The sequence below is a fragment of the Calypte anna genome, chromosome 28, assembly GCF_003957555.1.
Source record: "Calypte anna isolate BGI_N300 chromosome 28, bCalAnn1_v1.p, whole genome shotgun sequence".
NCBI lineage: Eukaryota > Metazoa > Chordata > Aves > Apodiformes > Trochilidae > Calypte > Calypte anna.
The window spans coordinates 4,968,124-4,986,482 of NC_044273.1; the positions used below are offsets into that span (position 1 = coordinate 4,968,124).

General features: G+C 62.6%; 2 protein-coding genes across 9 annotated transcripts; one reads left to right on the plus strand and one right to left on the minus strand.

Moving 5' to 3' along the window:
* Window positions 1-425: 425 nt before the first annotated feature.
* On the minus strand, window positions 426-3,997 carry CNN2 (calponin 2). Its single transcript, XM_030466305.1, has 7 exons — window positions 3,835-3,997; window positions 2,233-2,354; window positions 1,891-1,957; window positions 1,665-1,802; window positions 1,398-1,514; window positions 962-1,108; window positions 426-885 (listed from the first exon to the last, which is right to left on the minus strand). Exons 1-7 carry the CDS (start codon window positions 3,895-3,897, stop codon window positions 619-621), a joined length of 921 nt encoding a protein of 306 aa, XP_030322165.1. The 5' UTR covers window positions 3,898-3,997; the 3' UTR covers window positions 426-618.
* Window positions 3,998-4,407: 410 nt separating this feature from the next.
* Window positions 4,408-18,294, plus strand: ARHGAP45 (Rho GTPase activating protein 45). Of its 8 annotated transcripts, none has more exons than XM_030466188.1 (24): window positions 4,408-4,564; window positions 4,822-5,064; window positions 6,445-6,775; window positions 7,948-8,091; window positions 8,992-9,076; window positions 9,369-9,441; window positions 9,563-9,641; window positions 9,721-9,858; window positions 10,050-10,114; window positions 10,194-10,304; window positions 10,640-10,720; window positions 10,941-11,120; window positions 11,287-11,424; window positions 11,658-11,848; window positions 12,012-12,157; window positions 12,438-12,515; window positions 12,863-12,961; window positions 13,192-13,355; window positions 13,579-13,767; window positions 14,141-14,278; window positions 15,525-15,763; window positions 15,990-16,251; window positions 16,572-16,674; window positions 16,769-18,294. In XM_030466188.1, exons 2-24 carry the CDS (start codon window positions 4,975-4,977, stop codon window positions 17,158-17,160), a joined length of 3,516 nt encoding a protein of 1,171 aa, XP_030322048.1. In that variant the 5' UTR covers window positions 4,408-4,564; window positions 4,822-4,974; the 3' UTR covers window positions 17,161-18,294. The 8 variants fall into 8 exon arrangements, with proteins under 8 accessions (XP_030322048.1, XP_030322053.1, XP_030322052.1 ...); XM_030466193.1 differs by lacking the exons at window positions 4,408-4,564; window positions 4,822-5,064 and adding an exon at window positions 5,576-5,781 and having other exon boundaries at window positions 16,769-17,042; window positions 17,272-18,294; XM_030466192.1 differs by lacking the exons at window positions 4,408-4,564; window positions 4,822-5,064 and adding an exon at window positions 5,576-5,781 and having other exon boundaries at window positions 16,769-17,042; window positions 17,555-18,294.
* Window positions 18,295-18,359: the final 65 nt, after the last annotated feature.

Consider the following 18,359-nt stretch of genomic DNA (forward strand, 5'->3'; position numbering starts at 1 on the left):
CCCGGGAGGCAAAGCAGCAGAGGGGCTGTGCCGGGCACCGGGCATCCCCCCGAGGTGCTGGATGTGGCCACTGCAGCCAGCACTGCCCCAGCCACCCCCTCACTGTGGCTCCGGGAGCTGCAGACACGGCTGCCACGTCCCTGCCCAGCGCCACGGCCACCACCGCAGCCTCTGGAACTTGGTCCCTGTGAGTTCTGCAAAAAAGGCATTTCCAGTTTGGCTTTTCCAGGTCACACCACTACGTGGGGCTGTGGGAGGTTCAATCACACAGAATCCCACACAAAATCCCTGTCCCCCGTCCAGCAGCACCCTGGGCTCCCCCATGCCTGGGGGTCTCTCCCAGCACTGACCCCACACCCTCTCCTCTATGGGGCTGAGCTGGGTGCCACCAGCACGGGGACAAGAAGCAGCCCCAGTCTCTGCAGGAACTGGCTGGTCTCTTCTCTAGAAATGGCGTCTTTATTTTCTTGCTCAGAAAAATAAAATTAATTTTAAAATTTAAAATAGAAAGAAAAAAAGAGTTTGAAAAGAGGGAATGTCAGAAGTAGAGGCTGGAATGTGGCTGGCAGCAGGGTCTGTACATGAGATGGCGCCATGTGGGGCTGGGCAACATCCTGCTCAGTAGCCCTCCTCCTCCTCGCAGTAGTAGTGGTATCTGGGGGGGTCCCCACTCTGGTCACAGGCAGCATTGGCCACCTCGCCCTGGCTGCCCTGTGGGCAATATTTGGGGTCGTAGATTTGGCGGCCGAGGCCAAAGACCTGCCCGCTCTGGTTGGCACCCTGGTTGGAGCCCATCTGCAGCGACATGGAGGAGTTGTCACACTTCTCTGTCCCCATCTTGGCATCGTAGATGTGTCTCCTGGTGCCGGGTGCTGTCATGCCCACCTGGAAGGACAGGATGGAGCAGGGCTTGGCCACAGTCCCCCCCATGTCCCTCCCCACCATGGCTGCAGTGGCTCACCTGGCTGGCACACTTGTTGGTGCCCATCTGGAGGCTGATGGTGGAGTGGTCCATGGGAGGCAGGATCTGGTTCTTGGGGTCGTAGAGGTGCCTCCTGGTGCCATACGCTGTCATGCCGGACTGGCTGGCACACTTGTTTGTGCCCATCTGACACGGGGTTCTGGTGAGGACTGAGTGCCACCCCACACGTGCCCTTTACCCTCCCTCTCCATCCCCCCACAGCCCGAGGGGCTCAGCCAGCACCCCCTGACCCAGTCCAGTCACCACCTCTCCAGGGTCCTGGACATCAAGTCCTGGACATGGAACCAAGATGGTCCCAGATACTCAAGACACTTGGGGTACCTTGAGCCTTGGGTCTCCCCAGCCATGACTGGAGTTGTGGTGGTGCTGATGGTCTCATAACACTGGGCCCCTGTCACCTGGCACCCCATCCCACCTGCAGCCCGATCACGCACTGCCCAGCCTTCATCTTGGCCTCATCAAAGTTCCTCTGCTGCTTCTCTGAGTACTTCACACCGATGTCCACACCGCTCTGCATCCCCTTTGTCTTTGCCTGCCGGGGAGGTACAGTGAAGAAGGACACAAGAGTCCCAGTTCCTCTCACCCTCTTCGGGGGGACCCATAGGGCTCCTCAAGCAGCACCCCAAGATGGGGGTCAGCCCAGGTGGTCCCCGGGGGCTGTGCCCCCTCCCAAGGCACTCACCATGCCCGCCAGTGCCAGCAGGGACACCTGCACCTGTGTCAGGTTCCCACTCTCAAAGAGGTCATTGGCTTCAAAGAGGTCCACGGGGTTCATGCCGTAGGTGGCCATGGCCTTGATGAAGTTGGAGAGGTTCTCGAGCTAGGGGTGAGGGGCAGAGGGGTAAGAGCCCAGGGGGTGGCAGTGGAGGGGCTGGGGCAGGGTGAGTGGCAGGGCTGTCCCCGCATACCTGGTGCCAGTTCTGAGCCGAGCGGTTGATCTTCCTCACCGAGTTGGGCTGCAGCTTGTTCATCAGCCTGGAGGGGGGAAGGGAAGGTGATTCCCACCCCCAGATGCCTGCCAGCCTCCCAGTGCTCCCCCCAACACAGGAACTTTGGGGGTGACCCAAGCAATGCCCCAGAGGAAACCCCCAGCTCCTAGGAGCCAGTGGATCCCCCCAGAGAGGGCATGGCTGGATCCAGCTCACCCTACCCAGGCCAAGGGCTGGGGGGGTCCCTAAGAGGCCTCCTCTGTCACCATCCAAAGGGAGTGGGGGGCCACAGGGCTGCCCCCAGCACCGTATGGGACTCACTCGCAGAGGATCACCCCATCCTTCAGCCCCTTCTGGAAGTCAGGCCCGATCTGCTGCCCCGTCACGCTCTCAATCCATGTCCTCAGCTCGGCCTCCTTCTGGGGGTCGTACTTCTGGGCAAGCTGGGAGGGGAGGACAGCAAGGGAGAAGCTCAGACAAGACCCCAGTGTGCACACCAAACCCTGGAGGGGGATGGCTCCCCATCCCGGGCTTAGAACTGCAGCAAGGGCTGGGGACAGCAGCCCCATCCCGAGCAACATTCCCGGGAAGCCTTGGGGACACCGGCTGGTCCCCAGGCTCTGCAGGGTGGTGGAGCAAACCCCCAAACCCGGCCCCGAGCTCCGGGGATCCCCGCGGCCACGCTGTGCTCTCCCCTCCGGCGGGGCCGAGTGCGCGGATTCCTCGGTCACCGCGACTATGCCAGGAATGCGGACGCCTCCTCCCAAATGGAGAGCAGCTGCCCCGGCCAGCAGCGTCCCCGGCAGCATCCCCCGGCCCGGCAGCCTCTCCCTGTGCCCAGCAGGATGGGCACGATGCAGCCCCGCTGCTTGGTGAGCAGACACCGGCCGTGCCTGCGTAGTGGGATCCGTAGTGCCCGGTTTGCAAGGGCTTGCAGGGACCGGGAGGCTGCCACTGGTTTAACTGGTTCCCAGTCGGTGATGTCAGCTCCCGGCAGACGCAGCGGGGCAGCCCAACTGGCTCAAGTCTTGCTGAATCAAACGCCCCGAGCAGGCAGCGGCATGGCCCAGGCGCGTGTCCACCCGCTCGGCGCTGGCACAGCCCCGGTGCAAGCAGGGACCCGTCTGAGCTCCGGGATGAAACGTAAATCCCCTGCGAGGATGGGCACGGAGAGCCGGGACCAGACACAGCCACAGCCCTGCAGCCACGCGGGGCCACCGGGCAGGGCCACCGGTGACCACAGCTCAACCTCTGCTCGCCCGGGGCCACAGCGGTCCCTAGAGCCCAGAACAGCCCCGTGAAGGGGCTGCTGTGTCCTCCCAGCCGTGTCCCGGCGGGACCCCTGTGCCCATGGTGCCATAGCCCCTCAGCACAGCAGCAGAGCCCTGCCAGGGCACAGGAGGGCCGGGATGGTGGCACTGGGGACAGTGTGTGTCCCCAGCCCCATCCTCAGCCGTCTGGGCGAGGGGAGATGTCACCTGCCCGGGTAGGCGGGAGGGGCCGCGGCCATCGCCCCCCGCCCCAGCTGCGGACGGGAACGGTGTTCCGGGGGTTGCTGGAACCGACAGCAGCCACAGGACGGACTGGGGCGAGGTGGGGGCGGCAGCTGATGCCCGGGACCCCTCCCAGCCCCGGTACCCACAGACATCTCCTCGGGACCCCTTGGAGAGGGCCAGGGCACCCCGAGACCGGTAACTCAGCCCCGGCACCTCCCATCGCTCAGAGCCCCCGGCTGCGCGGGATCTCCCGGCTCTCCGGGACCCTGGGATGCAACCGGGACCCGCCAGCGGCACCGGGATTCTCGGCTCCCCGGGCCCCCAGGAGCACCGGGAACCGCAGCGCCCGGTGGTCCCGGTAGCCTCCGACCCCTGACTCGCCCCTGCCCGGTGGCACCGAACCCCCCCGTCCCCAGCCGCCACTCACCCGGTTCTTGACCTCGGCGGAGAGGCCGTAGGACGGTCCCTTGTTGAACTGGGAGCCATTCATAGCGGGAACCGGAGCCGGTACCGGAGCGGGGTGAGGGGTGCGGAGCCGGTACCGGAGAAGGGAGCGGCAGCGGGACCGGGCGGGGCAGGGGGAAGGGTGTCGGGCCCGGCCCCCCCGCGCTGATTGGACGGGGATGAAATGTCCAAATAAGGGCAGGAGTGGCCGGATCGCGGGGGGGTCCCTCACCCCGATACCGGGACCCGGAGGGGACCCGGGGGGCACTTGGGGTCGGGGGAGCGGTTCGGGGATGGAGCCGTCTCGGGAACACAGCCTGGCTGCTGGCGACACGAGCACCCCACGGACACACGCAAGCACCTATAGACGGGCACGCACGTGTGCATCACCCCATCCACATGCACACGGGGACGCGTGCACCCCGACCCACGGGCAGAACCGGGATCCACCCTGCGTCATCCCACGGGGGGAGTCACGAGAGGGGGGACCTGGCAGTGACTTCAGGGGGGGAGCTGGGGCCGGGGCCATCCTGGCACCCCCAAAGAGCCCACGGGGGAGGCAGGGCCAGGAGCATCCCACTGGGGGGAACATCCCATAGGGGTGAGCCTGGAGCCTAGCATCCCACTTGCCCCCCACTCCCCCAAGGCCTCCAGAGATGCCCTGCAGGATGAGGCTTTTCCTCCATGGACCAACAGACACCCCAAGATCAGGGGTAAATCCCACAGAGGCCTGAGGTCCTGTGGGGGTCAGCCCCACTCCTGCAGCCCCCTCAGTGCAACTGTGGGATGCAGCACCAAAACCCCCCCACAAACAGCCACCGTGACCCCACCTCCCCCAGGAGCACCAGGGGCTCCTTGGTCACCCCCCACAAGGCTGGTGACGCACCCGAGCCCACCTGAGGGGCAGCCGGGGTCCCCATTGCCCCCCAGCCTCACGCCCTGGGTGCGCATTTGGCTTTTCCTGTTTCAGGTTTGTCTGCGGAGCCGATGAGGAAATAAGGCGGCGTCACACGCGGCCTCCTGACAGTTGGGCCCCCACCAATGTGGCAGAGACGGTGAGGAGAGCACTGGCAGCAGGACCAGGGGCACCCAGGGCAGGGGCCGGGTCCCCCCCCCGGGAATCATGTTCTCCCGGAAGAAGCGAGAGCTGATCAAGACCCCCTCCATCTCCAAGAAGAGCCGTGCAGGAAGCCCTGTCCCGCAGACCCTGCCGGTGAGTGTCCCTTGTCCCCCCTCTGGTGGGTGGGTGGGGGATACAGAGGGCTGCGGGGTCACGGTGCTCATGAAGCTTCTGGGAAGAGCTGCAGGGTGGGAAGGGGGAGATGGGCACGGCCAGGGGGCAGTGAGGAAGAGGAGGGAGCCGAGGAAGGACCTTGGTCACTGGGCCTGGGGGGGATTTTGTCCCCAGCTGCCCTGGGGGGGAAGCAAAGGGCAAACAGGGCCAATGAGGAAAGAGGAGGCTGCAACACGGGGCGGGGGAGGAAACGGGGGGCAGCAGCCAAGGGTATGGGGAGGGCAGAGAAACCCCAAAGTGTCCAGGGGACAGGGGCAGGAGCTGGGGAACCTCTGGGCTCAGTTAGCCCCGGTGCCTGGGCTCTGTCATGTATTTATTTACTTGTGGGACACCCTGGGCACTGGAGGGGTGCAGGGGGAAGCATTTCCCCCTTGCGGGGCCAGCCGGGGCTCCCTGCACTGCCCGCCCCGCGCCTGCGCCCCAAGAACCCGCCCGCCGCACCTCGGCCAGCGGCACCGTCCCTGTCCCTGACCCCCCAGAGGGGTCTATGGGGTGGTGGGCAGAGGGATGCTCAGCCGGGCAGCCGGGAAGAACAGCTACAGCCCCGGCGGGGCCAGGCGCCGCTGGACCGGGCACAACAGCTCCCCCAAGGGCTGCCTGGACTCGCTGCCCCACGCACCCGCTGTGCGGCTGACGGTACGGCCCGTGGGGAGGGACCGGGGGGGTCTCCAGGGCTGCTGCACCCCAGGGAGGATGGGAAGAGGTTTTGGGGTGAAGGCCTTTAGCCCCTCAGTGGTCCTGGCAGCCCCAAGGGGCAGCATGGGGCTGAGCTGCCCCCATCGCTCTGGCCCTGGGCACCCTCATGGGCTGTCTCGGTCTCAGCCCCATCAGTGGCAAAAATGGTTCTGGCAGCATCAGTCCAGGAATGCTGAGACCCAGTGCACTCGTGGGAGCTGCTGGAGGGGTGATGGTGGGACCCCTCCCCATGCTTTGGGTACCCTCGCTGGGCCGGTGCTCTGACCCAGAGGGTGCCGGTACCAGCCCCTCCCTTTGGGACAATTTTAACCCTGGAAATGTGGGGCTCCCTCTATCTGTAAAACATCTGCAAAGCCCTCCAAAAACAGCGTAGGGTGTGTCCCCCTCCCTACCCCATCCCTGGCAGGGTGGGGGCCGTGAAAGGGACAGGATGAAAAAGAGGAAGGGACATGGGGCCGGATCCTGCTATCACTTGGCCATGCAGGGGCTGCAGCCCCCCCCGGCACGTGGAGCTGCAGCCCCCAGACCGCAGCTGAGTGATGGGACAGAGGGCTCCAGGGTGCTGTGCCTGACCCACACCTCATGTTTCTCCCTGTTCCCCAGGATCTCTCCCGCAAGGAGTGCCTGGAGACACCCGGTTCCGGCCCGGGGGAGGTGCCCCCCGCCAGCTCCAAGCTCAGCACCAGTCCCAGCGCCGTGGGGACCCTCAAGCGTCCCAGCAACCTCAGCCGCCATGCCAGCGCCGCTGGCTTCCCCCTCCCCACCGCCGGCCCCAGGGCCGTGCCCAAGGGCCACAGGACCCCCACGTCTTACAGCCCCATGGAGGGGGGGGAGGGCCCCTTCATCGACCCCGAGGACATCTCCCAGCTGCTGGCGTTCGTGGCCCGCTTCGCCGAGGCCCTGGAGAACCTGCGGGACGTGGTGCTGCGGGACGGTGAGTGCCGGCTTTCCCCGGTCCCGACAGCCCCGCAGCCTCTGCGGGGACAGCACGGGAGCATCCCCGGTCCGCAGGTCGGGGGGGTCTGGGGCCAGGAGAGGAGCAGGACCCCCGGGGGGCCGTGCGGGCGGTGGGCAGAAGCAGCGGGTGGGTGCCGGGAGCCCGGAGCCGGGATAACGCAGCTTCCTGCCTGCGAGCTATTTTCATCCGCTCGCTTTCCTGTTTACAGTGCAGCGGTGCCAGCTGCCTGCCAGGGCCCCCCAACCCCGTGGGACAGGGGGCACGGCCCCCCGGGGCCCCCCATCCCCTGGGCCACCCTCGCCGGATGGGGCCGGTGGGCTGCAGTCAGGTGTCCCTGCCCGCGGGGACCAAGGGGACAGCACCGGTGGCGCGGTCCCCAGGACGGGGCGGGGCTGGGGAGGGGGCACACGAGGCCGTGGTGTTGGCGCAGGCTTCATAAACACGTTGTCTGTCGCATCCCCGTGGGAAGCGGCAGAGCCCAGTCCCGACAGTGGTACCCATGCTGTGCCGGTGGGAACATGGGGCGGGGGTGGCAGCCGGAGGGGACGATGCATCCAGATCCCCTCCAGGGTTTGGGCTCTGCTGGGCAGGGAGGGAATAGCCCCGAGCCGGACGGTGACAGTCCCGCTGCTGTCCCCACTCAGAGTCCGCAGGTGCCGCCCCCGAGACGGTAACGAGAGGGGGAGAGGCTGGGGCTGACTTGCAGGACACAGCCCTGATTTTGGGGGGGAACCCGGCCAGATCCCTGGGGTGGTGGCTGGAGCCCACAAAGGGGTCTATTTCTGAGGAATGACCCCACGGACGGGACATGGTGACTGGACTGACCGACTGCATCCCTGCCAGCAGCTGGGAATGCCTGGGGGAGAGGGAGGGAAGGAAACGGGGAGGAAATTCCCAAGCTGCTTTCAAGGGAAAAAGTTACTGCTGAGGAAAAAATCCCTCAAAGGTCGGGGCTGCTGCATTCAGCCGGGTTGGAGCCCTGAAGATGAGGGAATGGGGCTGCACGGCCTGGGAGCCTGGCAGAATCCTGTCTGGGATGTGCTGTGGGGAGACAGGAGGCTCCGGAGAGCAGGGACATGGAGCAGGGGGTAGGGACACGGAGCAGGGGGTAGGGACATGGGGCAGCCTTTCAGCCTTCTCTCTTGCAGACCCCACGGAGCCCCAGAGGCCACTGGCCCATGAGTGCCTGGGTGAGACGCTGCGCATCCTGCGCCAGGTCATCAACAAGTACCCCCTGCTCAACACCCTGGAGACCCTGACGGCTGCTGGGACCCTCATCTCCAAAGTCAAGGGTGAGATGGAGGGGCTGGCAGCTCCTCCTACCCCAGGGGGGGACACGGGGGGGCTGCTGAGCACAGAGCTGCCCCAGAGCCAGGCAGGAGGGTGAAGGCAGCAGCTGTCTGGTTTGGTGCCAAGGATGTTGTAGTGTCAGAAGTGACAGAGCCCAGAACCCTGCCCGGGGGTTTCCAAGTGCAGCTACTGGAAAAACACTTAAATAACGGGATCCTGGCAGGGCCTGGTGTTTATGGTCTGTGGAGATCCCACCAGGGCACCACCTCCTGCCCGCTGTGCTAACCACAGGCAGAGCACAACATTCTGCGTCACCGCGCTGCTTCCTGGACACAGAGCAGCAACCGTGGGGACAGGAAGCCTGGTGGAGGGTGGCAGGAGCTCTGCCGTGGGGTCAGCCCCACGAGGAGATGGGACAGAGCCAAGTCTGTCCCCAGGTGGGGTGGGGGGCAGGTGGGGGGCTCTGCCATCCAGCAGCCCTGGGCCTGGGTGTTTGCCAAACGCCGTCTGGGCCGGTTCCTTCTGCTCCCACTGGTTCCTCTTTTGGCCATGGGTGACACCCCCCCCCCCAAAAGCAGCCATCCCACAGGAGAGCAGGGTCCAGAGGGGCTGTAGGACAGGGGAGGTGGGGGAATGGGTCCGTTCAGAGGTGGTTTGGGACAGCTCTGGGTAATGGCAGTAAAGGGAAACATCATCCCAGCAGTGCTGGCAGGAAAGTCAGTCCCAGGAGAAATGAGGGGCAGAGACACTGTGCTAGAGAAAGTCCATCATCCCTTGGGATGGTCCCTTCCACCCACTGCTCCCTTGAGTCTGATCCAGACCCTGACAGGAGCCCCAGGTCCTTCTGCCTGAGACAGGGACAGGCTGGTGGTAACAGGGCGTCCCCATCCCCTCATTTCCAGGTTTCCATTATGAATCCAACAACGAGACGGACAAACGGGAGTTTGAGAAGGCTGTGGAGACCATTGCTGTGTCCTTCAGCAGCACGTAAGGGACTTTTGGCCAGTTGTCCCTTGGAGAAGGTCCCCAAGTGGTCCCCAGCCAGGACACGTTGGCCACCCCTTGCCCACGCACAGCCCTAAGTGGGGGCTGATTGGGTTTGGGTCCTGGGGTGGTCTCCTGGGTTGGGCAGATTCTCTCCTGCTGCCAATTTCTCCAGCTCCCACAGCCCCAGCCCTTGCCCAGTCCCTCTGATGAGGGTCAGGTGCTGTGGGGTGTCAGCCCACGTTGTCACTGTCCATCCTCCCCTCTGAGCTCACCCACTCTCCTCTCATCACAGCGTGTCCGAGTTCCTCATGGGTGAAGTGGACAGCAGCACCATCCTCTCCATCCCACCCAGTGACCAGAACCAGGTGAGTGATGTCCATGGATGGAGGAGGCAGAAACCCAGAGCCTCTCTGGAAGACTCCTGGGCTTCCATCTGCTCCTCATCCTCATCTCTGATCAGTCCCTTTTCTTCTCTAATTCCCAAAGACCATGGAGAGCCTCTACGGAGGGATCCCGGGGCCTGGAGGAGGCAGCACATCTTTGGGCATGGAAAGCTATGAGATGGGTAAGCAGGAGCTCCGGGTGCAGGGTTTGGTGGACAGGGTGGCCATGGCACACTCAGTGTCTCTCCTGTTCCCTCTCAGGCCATCTTCTGGCTGAGGAGGTGGATGTGATGCTGCAGCGCTGCGAGGGAGGGGTCGATGCTGCCCTCCAGTACGCCAAGAACATCTCCAAGTACATGAAGGACCTCATCGGGTACCTGGAGAAAAGGACCACGCTGGGTGAGATGGGGGGAGAGCTGGGGGGGTCCTCTGGAGCGCAGGGCTGAGCCCCTCAGGGCAGGTCCAGGTCCTCGGCGATCAGCAGGGCTCTGAGGGACTCAGGTGCTGGGAGGACAGTGGTGAACTGAACCCAACCCGTGGGGAAATCCTGGTGTTTCATTTGGTTTTCACTTCCCACCTTTTTCTTCCAGAGATGGAGTTTGCCAAAGGGCTTCAGAAGATGGCAAACAGCTGCAAGCAAACCCTCAGTCAGGAGGTGAGGCCACATGTCCCTAAAGCCACCCCATGTCCTGGCTGTCAGTGCAGGGCTCAGGGGGGTGTTTTCTCCTTCTCAGACCAATATGCCTTTCCTGTCCATCTACCTGCTGGCCCTGGAGCAGGACATGGAGCATGGGACATCGGTCCTGCAGGCAGCCACCACCCTGCAGAACCAAACCTTCCTGCAGGTGAGAGGACAAGAAGCCACCCCAATGGATCTGCCCCGTGGTGGGCTCTGTCATTTGCTGGGTCCTTCAAGGGGTTAGGTGGAGGGTGTAGGAGAAACCCTCCAGGTTGGGAAAAAACCAGCAGCTCCTGCTGGATCTCCTGTGGGGGAAACTGCCTGGGGCTTCCCAGGCTGTGGATTTTTGGCCATGACACAAACCCTGCCCCTAACCCAGCCCAGATGTGCTGGGGAACCATCACAACCCCCACGGGGAACTTCTCCTTGCAAAGCTCCTTGCAGCCAGGGTTGACCTCAGTCCCCCCACCCCACGGGGGTTCTTTCTCCCTCCTGATTCAGCCTCTGGCTCTGAGGCGCCTGGAGCACGAGAAGCGTCGGAAGGAGCTGAAGGAGCAGTGGCACCGGGCACAGAGGAAGCTGGTGAGGGACAGCCCAGCCTGGGCACCCCTGGGCACCCCTGGGGCACAGCTGGATCCCTGCCCCTCTCCGAGAGCATCTGGTGCTTTGTCCCAGGATGCTTGTCCTATGCTGGGGGACACCAGGGAAACATGGGGCCAGGAGAGGGTCCCTGGGAGCTCAGGGGGGGGGTGGCCCCTCGCAGAGCTCAGAACTCACCCTGGGTCACTTCTCTGTCTGGCAGCAAGAGGCAGAGGGGAACCTGCGCAAGGCCAAGCAGAGCTACATGCAGCGCAGCGAGGAGCACGACAAGGCCAAGTACATGGCTGTGAAAGCAGAGGAAGAGCAGCAGAACACCACGGGCAGCATCACCACCAAAACCCTGGACAAGAGGCGGCGACTGGAGGAGGAAACCAAAAACAAGGTAGGGACACGACAGCTCTGGACTTGGGCGAGAACCTCCCCACACCTGGGGACAGCCCTGAGTTCCCCACGGATCCTTGGAGCTGGAGGAGCAGGGTCCAAGCGCAGGTTCTCCTTGTCCTCCTCACCTCTGAGTCGTTTCCACCTCTTCTTCTCCCACTGCTCAGGCAGAGGAGGCCATGGCCACGTACCGGACCTGCGTCGCAGATGCCAACACCCAGAAGCAGGAGCTGGAGGACACCAAGGTGAACGCCCTGAGACAGATCCACGAAGTCATCAAACAGAGTGACCAGGTCATCAAGACGGTGAGCGGGGTGGGGGGGTGGCCGGACCCTGCTCAGGAGAGGGGCAGAGCTGTCCCTCAGCAGACCAGGCTTGGCCACCCCCATTTCTAAGGAGGTCCAGGAGGACACGAAGCTCTCCCCACTCTCTCAGGCTCTGAAAAGCTGAGTCTCAGGGCTGCTCCTGAGCCCCCACCTCTCCCACCTCTGCCACCACACAAAGGTCACCTTTGGTTTTCTTGGTGTCTTTTTTTTAGGCCACAATCTCCTTCTACCAGATCATGCACATGCAGACAGCCCCACTGCCTGTCAACTTCCAGACGCTGTGTGAGAGCAGCAAGCTGTACGACCCGGGGCAGCAGTACGCGTCCCACGTCCGGCAGCTGCAGCGCGGGGACGAGCCCGACACTCAGTACGACTTCGAGCCCTACGTGTCACACAACGCCTGGTAGGGACAGCAGTCACTGCAGGGCTGGGCTCCTCTGCCCTCTCCTCTCCAATATTCCCTCTGCATCCCGAGCCAGGCAGAGAGCAGCCAGGAAGAACTTTGCCCGTGCCCTTCCTTCTCGCCCACTTGGATGTTCCCTTTCCTCTTTCCTTCTGCCCTCCAGGTCCCCCTTTGCTCGCACACGGAAAGGCAGCTTCAGCACCGGTGACTTCCCCCCAGGCACGGGCTCAGAGGGGTCGGGGCTGCCCAGGGATGGGGAGGCAGCAGCCAGGGAGCAGCCCAGCGGGGCCGGGGCAGCTGAGCGCAGAGGTGAGCCCGAGGTGGCCCTGCTGTCCCCACATCAGGAGCAAAGCAGGACCCCATGGGCACCAAGGGGGTGTCTGTGGGTCACCCTCTCCATTCCACGGGGTTTTTTGCCTTTGCTAGAACTACCTTACAGCCCCTGCTCATCCTCCCATCTCTCTTCTTCCTGCTGGATGCATGACTGAGGGCATCACAGCCCCACCAGCCCCTGCCCCAGACTGTCCACAGCAAACCAGGCAGCTTCCTGTGGTCATTTAAAAATGGATCTTTGTGTTTTCCTCTGCAGGTGGGAGGGGACACCAGGTCCATAAATCCTGGCCAACCTCTGTCACAGAAGGTGACAGCAGCCCAGGTTCAAACACAGGTAGATCCCAAGGATGGGGCAGGCAATGGACAACCAGAATCAAGTCAGGCAGGACCTGTCAGTGCTCCTTGTGTCTGCCTTGCAAAACCACTGGAAAAACCCTGTTTCACTGGAAAACAGGGTTGGGATGTGTTGGGATGGGATGGGACCTCTGCACTGTGCATCCCACCCCCTCCAGGGCCCCCCACAGCCCCTGCCCTCTCCCAGGTTCTCGGTGTCTCCAGAGCTGCCCTGGCTGTGCTGGGCACAAGGCTCCTGGCTGTGGGCATCAGCCACAGGCACCAGGGCACACTCAGGGGACACAACTTCACCAGTCACCTCACCACTCATGGGCTTTCCTTTGGCAGGTGACTTCAGCCCCAGAACCCAGTCAGTGTCTTCCAATGGCCCCATGTCCTCCAGCGATGAGCTGGAGAAGGATGAGACCACCACCACCTTTGAGCAGGGTATGTGGCCGAGCTGGAGGAGCCCAACGGCATTTCCTTTTCCAAGGAATAAGCTCAGAGTGGTGGGGACAGCTGATCCAGGGCTGTGCAGACACTGTGTGGCTTTGCTGGAGAACCAGAGCACCCAGCATTGTCCTCTCAGTGGCAGCCACCCTCCTGCTGGAGTCCTGCTGACCCTCCCCTCCTCTGGAGCAGGGATGCAGCTGCATTTCCTTGTGTTCTGCTCCCAGACATCACTGAGATCACCCCAGAGCTGACGGCTCCAACAGGGCCCTTCAGAAACGTTGGTTTGTCCAAGGCTGCCCAGACCCACCGGCTGAGGAAGCTCCGGGCCCCTTCCAAGTGCCGGGAGTGCAACAGCTACGTTTACTTCCAGGGAGCAGAATGTGAGGAGGTAAAGTTGGGACAAGTGGAAAGAGAGCTGGGCAGGTGGAAGAGGTGCAGGACACATCCCATGAAGTGACACTGCACATACTCCAGTGGTTCCCTCTCCACGTGTTCTCCCCTGCTCCTGTGGGGCTCCATCAAAGGCGTTTTCCCCTCTGCTCCTCCTGCTCAACGCTCTCCGTGCTCTCAGGGCTCTCTCCCACCTCCACACACTTCTCCATCTTCTCCAGTGCTACCTGGCCTGCCACAAGAAGTGTCTGGAAACCTTGGCCATCCAGTGCGGGCACAAGAAGCTCCAAGGGAAGCTGCAGCTTTTTGGGCAAGACTTCACCAAAGCCTCCCGGGGCAGCCCGGATGGCATCCCCTTCATCGTCAGGAAGTGCATTTCTGAGATTGAGAAGCGGGCACTGAAAACCAAGGTGAAACCCTCTCCCTTCCCTCTGCTGCTGGGCTGGTGCCTGGCTCTGCACCAGCACCTCCTCCACCTCTGTCTGCCTGGGCAGGAACCCCAACAGACTCAGTTTTCAGATTTCTGGAGGCAGAAACCACGAAAGCCCCAGGTGATAAATTTGGCCCCGGTACCCCAAACCTTGACCTAGGAAACTCACTTCTGTTGCTTCCTTCTTTGAAGCAGGAATGACAGAAAGGTCTGAGCTGGAAGGGGATGTCCCAGAACGGCTGCTGAGAGGGATTTCAGCCCCAAAAGGAGAGGGTGGGAGCTGGGAGCTCACTGTCATCTGCAAACTTGTAAAGAAATGTCTCTCTTCTCTTCCACTTCTCTGTCCTGCACAGGGCATCTACCGGGTTAATGGAGTCAAGACCCGTGTGGAGAAGCTTTGCCAAGCTTTTGAGAACGGGAAGGAGCTGGTGGAGCTGTCCCAGGCCTCCCCTCACGATATCAGCAACGTCTTGAAGCTCTACCTGCGGCAGGTGAGGTGCTGGTGCTGCCTCCTGCTGCAGCCACAGGGACTTCCCAAACGCAAACCCGGCTCCACCGAACCCTCTCTGGGAGGAGCAATTCTGAACTTAGGAGCCGTGTGGGGGGAAAATGTGAGGGGTCCCCTCGGCTGGGAGTAAGTCCGGGGTGGAGATGTGACCCGGGGCAGGGGTGGGGAAGAGCCAGGAGCTGCGGTTGCTGCTCCCGGCAGAGCTCAGAGCCGCGGAACAACGCGTGGGAGCACGGATGCTCCCGCCCCGTGAATTGGGGAACCAGGCAGAGGAAAAGGGAAGTGATGGGTGAAGGTCACTCCCATCCCCTGGGAGCTGCTCAGGGCTGTTCCCCTTGCTGGGCTCTCCCGGGGGCTGTGCCCGGCTCCCCGCGTTTCTCCACCCCCAAAAGCCAACACGAGAACTCAAAACGCGGCCATGCAAATAATCCCGCACATCCCGCAGCCTCCGGCAGAGGCAGAGGAGGGGAAGCGGCTTCTCCTTGGCAGCCTCCCCGTTAACTCCTCGGTGCTGCTGCTCTGGGGGGGCTCCTGTGTGTAACCATCGGGCTCTGAGCTGCCTCTGTGGTTTCTCCTCAGAAAAGTGGAGTGGAAAGAGGAAGAAATACATCCCCAGCCCCAGCCTGGCCTCTCACTGCAGAGAACTTGGTTTTAAGTCCCTCTGTAAAGGGCCAGATGGGGAGCAAACCCACTCTGCCTGTCCCCAGGCCATCTGTTTAGTGCAAAACCACCAATTTGTTAGCACGCTGCTCGGTTGCTTTGTGCAAACTTCAAAGCAAGAGTTTCCACCCAACCACAGCCCCACCTTGGCTGCATCCTGCCCGCTCTGCCCTGCAGCCATCCCTGCCCGGCCTCTCCATCCTCTCCTCCTTCTGATCATCTCCAGGGAAGCTGCTGCTCTGCCCACCCCAGGCAGGGGCTTTTCTAGGGAAAAAAAGAGCCTGCCTGAACCTTGACCCTGCAGAGAGTGCTCACAGGGTGCTCAAACACAGCTTTTTGATTGGACTTCAGGGGTACAAATTGGCTGGGACAAACGAGGCTGGGTTTAGGAGATGGATAAACAAACACCCCCTCTGGGCACAGCTTGCTGGCTGACAAGCTGCAGGTGGGATTCTTGCTGCTGAAAAGTCCCAGGTTTCCTCAGCTGAGCAGCAAGGAGTGAGTTGAGGTCTCCAGGAGCAGAGGCAGAGCTCCAGCCACAGCTTCTCCCCTGCTCTTCTTGCTTGCAGCTGCCAGAGCCCCTCATGCCCTTCCGCATGTACAACGAGCTGATGGGGCTGGCCAAGGAGAGCCTGCAGGGTGGAGAGGCCAAGGGCAGGAGTGGGAAGGGTGGCCCTGAGCTGGTGGACAAAGGAGCTGACACAGACAAGGTGGTGGTGAGCCTGGTGCTGAAGCTGAAGGAGCTGCTGAGGGACCTTCCCTGGGAGAACATGGCCACGCTCCAGTACCTCCTGCAGCACCTGAGAAGGTGAGAAGGCAGCTCCAAAGCTCCTGTGCATCCCTGAGCTGCTGGTGGGAACAGCACAGCCCTCTATGGGAGCAGGGAGGCAGACCCAGGGCTGAAGCTCCTTCTCTGCTGCTCACAAAACTGGTGTGTGCCCCAAGAGAGGACCCGGGCACTGCCAGCCCCTCCAGCCTGGACATGCATCTGGTCTCCCTTCTCCCTCCAAGTTCCTTCTGCTCCTTCTTCCCAGGATCGTGGAGGTGGAACAGGACAACAAGATGACCTCGAGCAACCTGGGCATCGTCTTTGGGCCAACCCTGATGCGCCCAAGGCCCACGGATGCCACCATCTCCTTGTCCTCACTGGTTGATTACCCCCACCAAGCTCGCATCATCGAGGCACTCATCATCTTCTACTCAACCATCTTTGAGAACAAGGAGGCAGCAATGCCAGCCCCCCCCAGCAGGGACACTGCAGACAGCGAGGAGGAGGTGGTCGGCTGCTTGGGTCGGGTAGGAGTCCCTGGGGGGGTGTTGGGCTGAGTCATGCTTGGACCCCAGCACAGCCCCTGCTGCAGCCCCAACACCCACACCCCACTGGGGAACGCTGCCCCCAGCCCATGCCCGTGGACACCCACTGAGCTTTAGCACAGCCCCACTTGTGTCCCTGCTCCACTCACGAGTCATTTTCTGCCCCAAAACAGCCTCGGGGGAGACAGCCCGGGGGGTGGGGAGGATGCTCGGCTCAGCTCAGCTCAGCTGCTTTACCCGGGTCTCGTTTCTCCACTGAACGTTCCGGGAATGTTCCCTCACGCTGCTCCTCTCCCTCCCAGGCACACGCGAGCTCCAAGCCCACGGCTCCTTCCAGCCCCGTCCCCTTCCTGGAGCTGCCTCCCGAGAAGGGGAATTTGGCTCCCGGCACCGACTCGTTCGCAGGTGGGTGGGGGATGGCTCCTCCCGGGGACACGGGTGGCAGTGGGACCACCCTGGCTGGGCGGGAGCATCAGACGGGGCTCCCTCTGTCCCCCAGAGCTTGGTGACCGCTCCGTCGACTCCGACTCGGAGCTGGAGGAGGGAGGGGAGCCCCGAGCCCGGATGGAGAAACGGGAGAGCGAGACCAGCACCGAGGAGCCCCGGGGGCAGCGGAACCGCAGCTGCAGCGCGGGGCAGTCGGAGCCGGAGTGCAGAGCCCCTGGAGAGGAGCAAAGCGATGCAGAGGAGCCCCCCGAGAGCCCCCCCGCTGCCAGGACCCCCCGCAACACCAACCAGTCCAACAACAACTACCCCCCGACAGCCACCGCCAGGTCCCTGCCAGCCCCGCAGCAGCCCCGCTTCACCGAACAAAACCACCCTGGGGACAGGGATGGGGCAAAGGGACAAAAGCCAGGACCCCCCCGGGAGCAGGGAGGGGGAACGCAGTGACAGACCCCGAGCGGGAGCAGCCTCGGGCCGGGGGTTGGTGTGGCAGCCGCAGGCGGGGCCGTGCGGGTCGTGGCTGCAGCTCTCACACTGAACCCCCCCGAGCCCCCCTAGAGCACATCCCTGGAGCTGAAGCCGGGCAGACCCCTCCCCTGCTGGGGACTGGGAATGAAACCAGGGCTGGTGACCAAAGGAACTCCAGGACTCAATGTAGGAGCAGTCACCAGGGAGCTGCTTCCTCCTCCCTGGGACCCCCGGCCTGATCCCCCCTCCCCGAATCCCCCCCAGTGTGAGAGGCTGCGTTGTAGAGAGAACCTTCAGCACGGCCCCGTTCCCTCTGGCACAGGAACTGGAAGGTTCAAACACGGAGAGCCAAGGGATTTTTTTTTTTTTAAAGCCACGAGACTTTTCTGCACTGAAGCACAGAGAAACAAAGTAGATTTCAAGCTTAGGAAAAGCTGATTCCTGCTGTTCCCCTGCCTGTACCCGGGCTGTGCTCCTGCCACTGGACCAGGAGCTTGGGATGAGGCTCTGGCACACGGGGACTTCCCCAGAGCCCTCCCAGCCCAGCAGGTTCAAGGTACAAACCCCAAAGATCATTTCCAGTTCATGGTTTATAACTGAGCCAGAGAAGAGCTCGAGGTACCTGTGAGATGTTCTGCTCCCCAGCTCTTCCCAGGACAGTTGGACTTTTCCAGCAGGTCCTTCCCAGGGCGGTACCAGGTGTGAGTGTGGGAAGGGGCAGGAGCTGGGCTGGAGCTTCTGTGTGTGAACTCAGAGTGAATTGTGGTTGTTCTGATGTGCCTGTGCTGCTGTGTGGAGCTGTGTTACGTGTTTTGCCTCGTTCAGGCTGAGATGCTTCCAGAAAAAAATAATAAAATCTGTGTATTCCAACTCGTGTCCATCCTGGAGAGCAGAGACCTCCAGCCCCGGGTGGCTGCAGGAGGGCAGGCACTCTCAGGAAGCACTCCTGGTATTTCTAGGAAGGAAACTGAACTTTAAAACCCCTCAGGACACCTTGAACAGGTGAAAATGAAGTGATTGGGCAACACCCCGAAAGCCAAAGTCTCAAAACAAGGGCCAGAGGGCAGGACAGAGGCAACCAATGAGGTCAAGTCTGAACCACAGCGTCAGAACCACCCACAAGAGCTGGATCAGGGGCAAGAAACGTGGGCACTGTCCCAGTCCAGGAGTCTCTGGGA